The following is an 11,110-nucleotide window of genomic DNA, read 5'->3' on the forward strand; positions in this document are numbered from 1 at the left end:
ACAAATTCGTTTTTTTTATATACAACATTTGCAAAAATTGTTTTGACCAATTACCCGTGGATAACTATGATAATGAGATGAGAGATTGAAAAATAAGAAGAGAAATTATAACCTATTTATTATAGTTAACCGAATAACTTTTGGAATACTAAATTAATTAGTAATGATTAATATTATTAAATAACTTTTGGAAAGAAAAACTATTACATACGGAATATATAGCATATAAGTATATGTATAATTAACCGAATCACATCGAAAATTTAAAATGAGTTGGGTTCTCGGGTTTGAAAATGAACGAATGTTACAGGTGTAAAGAAGAGTGTGACTTCTTTTCTAACTCTTACACATAACTCTTTTAAACTACCCGTAACCGTACGCCACCGCTGCACTACCGACCTTCCCCACGCTGCTGCTGGACACCCCTGTCCTACCACTGATAATGATAATGATAATGATGATATGTATGTAATATATTGTATTTTGATTTTTTATAAATTAAGAAAAACACTCACAAAAATAAATGTACTAGGAAACCTCAATATTACTTTTTAACTAACAAACGTGTATATCCAATACAAACGGGTATTTTCATTATTTGATGTCAACAAATATTTGATAAATATGGGATATTGAACACAATCCTACAATCAGGACACGAGACTTAAATTATCAATACCCGTTCCAAACATGTCCCATTATCATCCTCATTTAGGAGTGTATACATAAATTCAAACTCTTAAAACCACATTAATTATAATTAATCAACCTATGGTTGCACGATACAAATAAAAAAACAATATAAAATGATAATGACAGCTCACACTAGTTTAGCCTTCGTCATCCCCACCTCATCTTCCACATTCACATCTTCCTCTCGTGACTCTGGCCCCACACTCATTAAATCTCATTACCAAACCTCACTCCAAACCTCCCTTCCTTCTTTACCAAGCCTCTCTCCGAACCTCCTTTCCGCTTTCCGAACCACGCCTCAAGGCTTCGTCTTCCTTCACCGTTTTATTATCATTCTTTTATAACTTATAAAATAATAATATTATCTCATGTCATGTGGAACCTCTGTTGCTGCTGTTGTTAGTTTGTTACACTTCACTTTGATCTGAACGAGTAGTTGAACTATTTGCTTAAATTCTATTCAGTTTGAAGCTGAATCGATTAACTGGATCTTGATCGGTGAGTTTTGTTACGAGTTTTGATTGATTATGAACGAATTGAAGCTGTTTTGGCTTCAATTGTGTTTAATTTTGTTGAATTTGTTTAATATTAGTTGTTGATCCTGAATTTTGATTGATTTTGCATGAATTGAAGCTGTTTTGACTTCAATTGAGTTCGGATTTTGGAGTAATCAGTAGCGGCTGATGACGTAAGCAGAAAATTTAGCAGTTAATCCTTTAGTTATATTATTTAGCTTTGAATTTGAATGTTCGTTTTTGTTGAACTCGTTTAATATTAGTTGTTAATTGTTAATTATGAATCTAGGTTTTGAATCGTGCGAGTGGATCTAGAACGGTTCGTATGTGTTGAATTTTTGTTTATTAATCGGAGATTGAAGTTAAATTTCGCATTAACTGCGTTCGGAACTGTTCGATAAGGTCAGTGAAGTTATTTGATCGTTTTTAGGTTAATAATTTACTCTCAGCTGTTTGTATCTATGTTGAATTAAGCTAATATTGGTTGTTGATTATGGATAGGGTTTGAGTTAATGGTTGTCAAGGCTGGATTCATTGTGATGGACTTCTGGTATGAAGCAGTTTTGTAATTCAAAGTTCTAATTATGATTTTTAACCTTTTGTTTCATATTTTGTAGAAGTGATTGAAGAAAATAGTTAACATTGATCTTAATTTCGACCGAGAATACCAAACATGGCACAGAGCAGCTGGGAAGCTGATAAGATGTAAGCAGTCTTCATGTTCTATTTTTTTTTTTTGTTCTAGTTGTTTTTATTAATGGAGTATTATTAATTTATTATACTGTTTTAAAGTTTTATTTGTGAATTTATATGTGCTTAACTGTTTTATCATTTTTTTCAAGCTTATTTGGTTGATCAGTACATCAAAAGATTATTCAAGCTATTCAATCACCTAATCTCCTCTTCATTTACAATTAAAATTACTCAATTCAACTCCCAAGGGTCTGATCTCTGAGAACCATAATTTATTGCAGGGACTATCATTATGGCTACAGTACATGGTGTAAATTGATTGTCTCTGTATAGTAGCCTGTAGCAATTTTTAATGTGATAGTCCTTGATTGCTTCAAAATGTCTTCTATCATGTCTGATAATCTTTCCTGGTCAGGGTTTTAAGTTCAATTCTGATATTGGAAATTTAAATTTAATAATTCATGGCCTAGAATTTGGCATTTATGTTTTTGTATTATTTATGTTAAAAAAATTTCATACCACAATTTCCTTCTTTAAAATACTTGAATATAGTTATCAAACTTTATGTTGCTCAAAAAGAATTTATTAAACGTTATTCCATTTGACACTCAAAAGCCTAAGGTGGAAATTTTCTGCATTTAGTAATTATCTTTTTTGGGTTCAATTCTGATCTTGGAAATTCAAATCTAATAATTCATGGCCTAGAATTTGGCATATATGTTTTTTTGTTATATATCTTAGAAATTTTTTTTGCCACAATTTCCTTCTCTAAAATACTTGAATATAGTTATCAAACTTTATGCTGTTAAAAAAAGGTTATTAAGCTTTATTCCATTTGACACTCAAAAGCCTAAAGTGGAAATTTTCTGCATTTATTAATTATCATTTTTGTAGAGACAGAGAGAGTACTTGTATGATTGTTATTGCAGCTTCTAACTATTACTTTAATTGTAAATGACTTAAGTAAAATTTAGGGAGATTAACACTAATTTAGATAGCATTCATGTAAACGTCTTTTTTTTTCTTTTTTTTTTCAGAACATCTTGATGGATATTAATTCATTATTCACTTGTGGTTGTTCTTGGATGGTTTAATTTTAATCTTGAATTTTGCTAGGTTGGATGTTTACATCCATGACTATTTGTTGAAACGTAAATTGCACGAATCAGCAAAAGCTTTCATGACTGAAGGCAAGGTTGCTACAGATCCTGTAGGTATGTTGTAATGGTTCTATTGATTGGCGTATTTTAAACTGATTCCCTGTGTGTTAATCTTGGAATATGAATATTTATTTAATACATGCACTAAGAATGCTGTGAACATCATCATCAGTTTAGTTAATAGTTGAATATCTTGATTTTGATTAATGTGCAGCTATTGATGCTCCGGGTGGATTTCTGTTTGAATGGTGGTCTGTTTTCTGGGATATTTTTATTGCAAGAACTAACGAGAAACATTCTGAGGCCCCTGTAGCTTACATAGAGGTTTTTTAACATGCTTCACCTTATATGTGTGTGTTTGTATTTCTGATTTTCATTCTCTTACTTTTTATACAAATAACAGACACAACAAATGAAAGTAAAGGAACAGCAGCAACAGCTTCAAATGCAGCAGATGCATATCATACAACAACGAAATGCTCAACTGCAAAGAAGTAATCCTAATCATCCTCCAATTGGTGGGCCCGTTAATGCTATAAATACTAATGAAATGATGGGAAAACCATCACCGAGCACACACGGTATGAAAATGTATGAAGAACCGATGAAGCCTGCTCATTCTATGGATTCAGAAACATCTCCAGCTCTTCTTGATGCTAGCAGGATGGCCCTTCTTAAATCAGCCACTAATCATCAAGGGTATATCACATCACCTATTAAAAGTTTGTTGAATTATCAATTAATATATTCTTTTGGTATGTGTACTTTATCCAGACAGTCAATGCAAGGAACTTCTTCAAACATGTCTACAAGTTTGCAGCAGATTCAAGGGAGGCCTCAGTTGAACGCGGTAATATCTTGACATGTTTCATTTTTTTATCTCATGTAGATTTATGTAAACTTTTCTTTTGTTCATGCTTGGACTCACGAAATTGTGTAAATTTTAGGAAGTTAAACAAGAAGTTAACATGGGTAATACACCGAAATCCTTGCCCACAGATCCTTCATCAATTTATGGGCAGGCTATTTTGCAGTCAAAGTCTGGATTGGGTACTACTGGTAACCTTTCCACTAATCTTGTTTAGTAGATGAATTAGCTTGGAATTAAGTGCTCTTAAAGTTACTAAGAAAATGATTTATACAGGATTAAACCAAGGTGTTACTGGTCTACCGTTGAAGGGTTGGCCTCTTACGGTAAGTATTTTATAGTCTTTGTTTTTTAATTTTGTGTAGTATTTCTTTTTCGTATTTGACGTGTGATGGTGGAATACAATACAGGGAATTGACCAACTACGTCCGGGTTTGGGTTTGCAAGTACATAAACCCAATATGCAAAACCCAAATCAATTTTACTTAGCATCACAACAACAACAGGTATTGGCGCAAGCCCAAGCCCAAGGCAACCTTGGAACATCACCAGACTACGGATTTGTAGGTGGATTACCAAGGGGTAATTTAATTATGAAAGATGGTCAAGCCACAAGAAACGAGGCATCTGTAGGCTCCCCTGGGCAAATGACGTCACCCAAGGTTAAGATTTTATTTGATTTGGGGGTATTCTCCCTTTCCTTGTGTCACAAGGGAGCAAAAACTTGCCATTGTAACGTAAAGGGGGTGGTAACCTATTGGAATGGTGCCTTCTGAGCCCCATCTAGCTTTGTAAGGCAGGTTGTCCAGTGGTCAGTTGGAGCTTAGGAGAGGTCGCCATTCCAGTTAGTGACCTTTATGTTTTCATGCCAGCTCAATCAGTGTAACGTGCTCCTGTAAAAAACAGAATATTCCAACTGGCTATCACTCAGTGTGATGTCAAATCACAGTGACTGGTCGCCCATTGGAATAACGATTGAGCTGGCATGAAAACATGAGGTCATTAATTGAAATGGCGACATCTCCCAACCTCGTGCTGACCACCAGCCTGAAATAGCTAGATGTGGTTGAAGATGTTGCCTTTCCAAATAGCCTCCTTGTGATGCATGGCAAGGGAGGATAATCCCCAAATAAAAAGAATTTCCAAGGTTAAACGTGTCTTATTAGGGACCCATGAATCAATCGCTAGGTTTTTCATCACCTGAAATGGAATATGTTTATCTCTTACGGGCCAAATGGGTAGATAATAAATAGCTAAAAGTGATTTAAGTCTCTAAAGGTGTATTTTTAATGCGTACAAATTACTACATGCTTTATTAAAAAAAAATTGATTATTTTTGTAATAATATATCAATACAATATTCTGGAAAGTGATCCAGGTCAACTGATTTGACTTGTTCAAATATTACCCATTTTGCCACCTCTATTGTAAGTGTTCACATGATCTTCCAAAATTCAAGATGTCATTTGTATCGTCTTAACTATTTCTGAAGCAATAAAATCTTAGTTCTAAGTTTTAACCATAAATGTTTCTAACAGATGAAGTTGCCACAGATGCAACAGTCTTCTTCACAACAACAGGACCAGCTGCAGCAACAGCAACTCCAGCTACAACAGCAACAGGTGGTTCCTATTGTCAGTTCTTGGATGATTAATTAATTGTTTTATTCTTACAATGCTTTTGATTCATTAAATTATTATTATTATTATTTTCAATTTTGGACCAGAACAATAGAAAAAGAAAACATCATTCTTCATCTGGGCCAGCTAACAGTACAGGTACAGGGAATACAGTGGGCCCATCAGTACAAAGTTCTCCAGCATCAACTCATACACCTGGCGATGGTGTAACCACATCTAGTAGCATGCAGCATGTGAACAACGTGCAGAAAAGTATGATGATGTATGGTGCAGATGGAACAGGTGGGCTTGCTTCATCAACAAATCAGCTGGTAAGCCCATTTCATTTCCTGCATCTAGGTTATAATCTTATTATATGATTGCAATAACTATAGGATAAAATTTGCATTTGATTGCATTTGTACATATTATATATGTATTCTCAAAAATTTTTCTTCATAGTGCAGGATGACATTGAGCACTTTGGTGATATTGGTGCATTGGATGATAATGTGGAATCTTTTCTACATCAAGATGCCGGAGATTATAGCACGTTAAAACAGACGATTGCGGAGCCCAAAACCGGGGCTTCCAAGGGTACTTAATGATATCATTTTGTTTACAAAATGAACAACCATTTCTGCCCTCGTATTATCTAACTGCTATCCTACAGGTTTTTCTTTTGGGGAAGTTGGATGTATACGAACAAGAAATAAGGTTACATGCTGCCACTTTTCTTCAGATGGGAAGTTGCTAGCTAGTGCGGGCCATGACAAAAAGGTAAGAAATTAAGATTTAGGATTGGCGGTTTCATCACTTTTAACCATAGTGTAAAAATGGGTTTATCCGGGGTTTATTTTAATGCTAATTGGTCAAATGGGCAAAGTTATTAACTAAAATGGAAACACGTTTAACGTAACCCGTTACATAAATCAATTCCTTATAAGTCATGTCCCTTGTTCCCTCTAATTGTTTTATTAAGGAAAATTGGACCGTTGTAATTTTACGATCATATTATTAAGAATTTCTTACATGGATAAATCTTGTGGTTTGGCCGTATTGCAACTTTAGTCCCTAAGTTTCAAAAAATAACAAATTACCCTTGTGGTTAGGCCAACTTCAGTTTCACAAGCGTAACAACGTTGGTCCCTGAAATGGATGGAAAATTTTTTTTCACCAAGTGCATATGAAATGACCAAACTATACCTAAATATTAATAATTAATAATAAAAAATAAAAATCTAAAACTAAAAATCAGATATCAAAATTAAAAAATATATATTCTTAAAGAGGTGGATCCACCAACACGCAAATCCACTAACATTAAGTGTGTATATATAAGCACTTAGCTTTTGTTTTTTGATATTCCAAGGGTAATTTGGTCATTTTTTAAAAAACGAAAAAAACATAACCTCTGTAAATTTCAGGGACCAACGGTGTTACGTTCGTGCAAACAGTTGGTCTAAATTTGTTATTATTTGAAACTTAGGGACTAAAGTTACAATATGGCCAAACAACATGGACATTCGTGTAACTAATTCTATTATTTATTGTGTATAAATTTGAAAGAGAGACAACCGGATCCAACAAGGTCTTCGAGTCAACTGGACCCAACTCAACCTGTTACTTTGACATGTCTAAAAAGATTTCTTTCTTCTGTCCTGAATTTTCAGATGTCAGTAGCTTAAGTTTGTCCCGGTCTTTCATGTTTTATTTTTTAATTATTTGTTCACCGCATCTGACTTTTTTGTAATTTATTATAAATCAAGCATCAAGGCAGTTAAATATTTATTGTGCTGTTTAGGCTGTTTTGTGGAACATGGATACTCTGACCACTGAGAGCACTCCTGAAGAACATCAATACGTAATAACCGATGTTCGATTTAGACCAAACTCAACTCAGCTAGCAACTGCTTCCTTTGATAAGTCTGTACGGATATGGGATGCTGCTAATGTAAGCTTTTTTCTCTAGCTTATCTAATATGCAGTGTACAATTGATGATGTGTTTATTTAGTATCTGTTGGCCTATGTGATGCATTACATTTTGAATATAATGTTGCAGCCGAGCTACTGTTTGCATGCACATACGGGCCATAAAGCACATGTTATGTCCTTAGATTTTCATCCAAAGAAGAATGATCTTTTCTGCTTCTGTGATAGCGACACCGAAATTCGGTACTGGAATCTCAACCCGTTCGTCTGTACTCGCATCTCTAAGGTTTGTCTGCATCGCATATAACTGACCTTTTGTGAATTGTGACTGCGATGTAAAATTCTGGAGGTTGATTATTGACCTGTATCAGCTTCTAAAAGCTATTTGATACTATACCAGGCATAAATCGGATACAAACTGTTCTACTAATTGAAATAGTATATATGAACGCCATTTAAAGTTTGATAAGAATATTTATAAACCCCAGTTCGGTTAAGGTTCCATAGTGGACCAAACCCGATTGTTAAAAGGGAAAGCTACCAAAGTAGTTATCTTGACCACAATTTTGCAAAATAGGCATTGAATTTTAGCATTTATAAACATATTTAAATATTTATTACTATTCACCAAAGGTTCACCACCGAAGATTTCGTTAACTATATGTATATTTATGGAAAAATAGTTACAATTTGCAAAATGCTAAATGTCAATTCCTATTTTTGCAAATTGTTGTGTCAAAATGCCAATATTCGTGATTCTTCCTTACTAAATATATCCCAATTGAGACTCGGTTTTTTAAGAAGTGTGGAACAAGAACAATATAGACGGTTTTGGTACTTGTTCAGTTCTTTAATTTTTGGATCAATATACACACAAACATTTGTGTGTGTGTGTGTATTGCGTGTGTATTAGGGAGGGTTAGAGTATAAGGTGATTCTAATAAGTGTAAAAGTCATTGATGCATCATCTGTTTGTGTTGCATGTGCGTCAATGCATGTAATAAGGTGTTGCATCACTTTTATATATTGATGCAACACGTATATACATTTTTGCATTGTTGTACCATTGCATCATTTTTTGTGGTGCCTTAGTTTTTGTAACCGTGGTGAACGTTGACGCAAACCTGCCCAAAAAGTTTGTGAATCATTACATGTATCGAGCTCCCTTTCTTCCACTCAAAATCACTTTTTATCACGCACAATCTTTATGCATCAAATAACTTTTTGTCGAAAATTACTTTTTATTGTATCGTGGTCCTCTCACTACACACACATTGTAGAACTCATAGGATGAAGATGAAAGTATAATTTATGATTTAGATTTCAAGTGATTATATGGTGATAAACGTTTATAAATGTGTCAAATTGATTATAGTATTTGGCTAATCTTTTCTCCTGAAAAACATAGTTCCCTTTCAAAAAGTTTCATATGACTGTGTTCATTCAACGTTAAATAGATAGCTGCAGTGATGAACATTATAATCTAATTTAGCATTGTTGTTTTTCTCTCTTAGTAAAGAAAGTTTTTTGAGACATCAAAAATACAATTTGGTTAACTTTTTAGACACATTCTACTCATTTGACTAGTTATCTTTTATTTTATTTTATTTGATCCGTTAGAGTTAACACAAATCAAATCAACCCATACATATGTAGTGGGTTGAAATTACCACCTTTTTTACATTCCTATTCCCAGATCATTTTTTCATATCTCAGCACCATTATTTTTGGTAAGTGCAGCAACCTGGCAATGCACAAGTGAGGTTCCAGCCAGTAACCGGACATTTACTGGCAGCCGCATCAGATAAAACTGTCTCCATCTTTGATGTTGAAACCGACAGACAAACACATTCCTTCCAGGTATCAATATATAAATTTGTTGTCACACATGGTAATTATAAAAACGAGTTCATTTACATTTTCAACCCTTTACTCGGCTATCAGGCGCATTCAGGAGTGGTTAACTACGTGTGCTGGGACATGAACGGTGAATATCTGGCCACTGTTAGTGAGGAATCTGTGAAAGTGTGGTCATTGGCTTCTAGGGAGTGCATTCATGAGCTCACTTCAAATGGAAACCAGTTCCATTCTTGCGTTTTCCATCCAAGTTATTCTACTCTTTTGGTTATCGGTGGAACTCGGGTAAGTAATTCTTTTTGGTGTTGCATTTATTATTATTATTCTTTTTAATGCGTCCTTTCGTCCACCTTTTTTAAGAATCCGATGCTATTCTTATAAAAATCCTAACGCTTGAGAATGTATTAAAGATTTAGTGCAAAGTTAGCAGGTTGGGTGAAGGTCAAAATGGACCAGGGTTGGTTTGGTCTGCCTTAAAATTAATTATTGAAGTTAAAGGACACAACCTGTATGCTTACTGTAGTTAAACGACACAAAGTGTAATTTACTCTTATTTAATATTTATAAAACTAAAAGAAAAGCAAAATTGTTAGTTGATCAACCCTACCTGGTCCATTCTGTTCCAAAAAGAAAGAATATGTTTTGATGCATTATTCTATTAGTACGACCCAAATTGACCTGTTTTTTACATAAGCGGGTCAACATGATCATCTCTAAAGTATAAATCATTCAAGTGCGCCAATTCTTTCAAATCAGGTTTTCTTATAAAATATTTTACCTTGGAAGAACGAGTATTTTTGACATTTTCGCCCATGATCAAACGATTGCTTAAAACACTTCATTTTTTGCTGACAGTCATTGGAGCTATGGAACATGACCGAGAACAAACGCATGACGGTTCAAGCTCACGACACCATAATAGCTTCTTTAGCACAGTCACCAGTCACTGGAATGGTTGCTTCTGCAAGTCACGACAGTTCTGTTAAATTATGGAAATAAATTTAAAGGCGCGATATCCATTATTCATGTTGGAGTTATGTGTAAGCCTTATATAACAATCTTTACATTTCATCATTAATTTTCCATGTCGATAGATATAGCCGAGTTAGGTATATCATCAAGTGTAGCATGTACATCTTTAGCAACTGTTGTAAAATCTGTAATAATTTACCATCTGGGTTTTGTGAGTTGTTTCGTTATATCTAGAAATTATAAACCCGTAATTTAAAGACCGCGGATTAATACTTGTGTTAAATGTCATTGCAGTGTTCGTGTAAAACCTTTCTGACCGCGGACTTAAATTCTTAAAACTTTGCTTAGTAATGGTTAATTGCACTTTGTCGAAGAAACATACTACATACTGCTACTATATATGTGATATTTTGGGTTTAGTATTAGTATAGCTGGCACCGATTTGGTTGTATTGTCCGTTATTGTTACAGCATTTTACATTTAGAGGCGAGCATCGGGTCAAAGGTGGACAAAGCAAATGATTGTTACCAAAATCAAAGACAAAAAGAATCATTCATCAACCAAATCATTCAACAAGATAACTGAAAAAACAACCCCAAGATTCACAGAAATATTGACAACAAAAGCACAACCGTGATTAAACCCAAAAATTTTCTAACAATATACACTAACATTCATATATTGCACCAATATGTATATGTATGTTCAGCAGTTTAAAGTGTATACATTAGTACTCTTACAAAGTTTACTCACTCTCTCTTATTATTCTCTCTTACAAAAATACTTACTTTCATACCGGA

At 34.1% G+C, this 11,110-nt stretch overlaps 1 protein-coding gene across 3 annotated transcripts; it reads left to right on the forward strand.

The window, feature by feature from the left end:
• Positions 1–899: 899 nt before the first annotated feature.
• Positions 900–10,525, forward strand: LOC143548643 (transcriptional corepressor LEUNIG_HOMOLOG-like). Of its 3 annotated transcripts, none has more exons than XM_077039748.1 (21): positions 900–1,191; positions 1,327–1,381; positions 1,498–1,610; positions 1,710–1,758; positions 1,826–1,913; positions 3,018–3,115; positions 3,276–3,385; positions 3,465–3,760; positions 3,836–3,911; positions 4,009–4,111; positions 4,206–4,255; positions 4,340–4,591; positions 5,468–5,551; positions 5,656–5,880; positions 6,016–6,145; positions 6,222–6,328; positions 7,353–7,502; positions 7,612–7,767; positions 9,222–9,341; positions 9,426–9,623; positions 10,194–10,525. In XM_077039748.1, the coding sequence occupies exons 5-21, from the start codon at positions 1,882–1,884 to the stop codon at positions 10,335–10,337; spliced, it is 2,331 nt and encodes a 776-aa protein (XP_076895863.1). In that variant the 5' UTR covers positions 900–1,191; positions 1,327–1,381; positions 1,498–1,610; positions 1,710–1,758; positions 1,826–1,881; the 3' UTR covers positions 10,338–10,525. The 3 variants fall into 3 exon arrangements, with proteins under 3 accessions (XP_076895863.1, XP_076895862.1, XP_076895864.1); XM_077039747.1 differs by having other exon boundaries at positions 901–1,191; positions 4,009–4,120; XM_077039749.1 differs by having other exon boundaries at positions 901–1,191; positions 4,009–4,120; positions 5,483–5,551.
• Positions 10,526–11,110: the final 585 nt, after the last annotated feature.

This window comes from Bidens hawaiensis, unplaced genomic scaffold (genome assembly GCF_021521415.1).
Source record: "Bidens hawaiensis isolate Kalapana, Puna unplaced genomic scaffold, B.hawaiensis_p1.1 tig00015206_1, whole genome shotgun sequence".
NCBI lineage: Eukaryota > Viridiplantae > Streptophyta > Magnoliopsida > Asterales > Asteraceae > Bidens > Bidens hawaiensis.

Bases quoted from the DNA above. Each gene is read 5' to 3' on its own strand.
- LOC143548643 (XM_077039747.1), top strand. From the start codon at position 1,882: ATGGCACAGAGCAGCTGGGAAGCTGATAAGAT. The intron at 3,116-3,275 runs GTATGTTGTAAT...ATTAATGTGCAG, and splicing joins GGTTGCTACAGATCCTGTAG to CTATTGATGCTCCGGGTGGA. The intron at 7,503-7,611 runs GTAAGCTTTTTT...ATAATGTTGCAG, and splicing joins GGATATGGGATGCTGCTAAT to CCGAGCTACTGTTTGCATGC.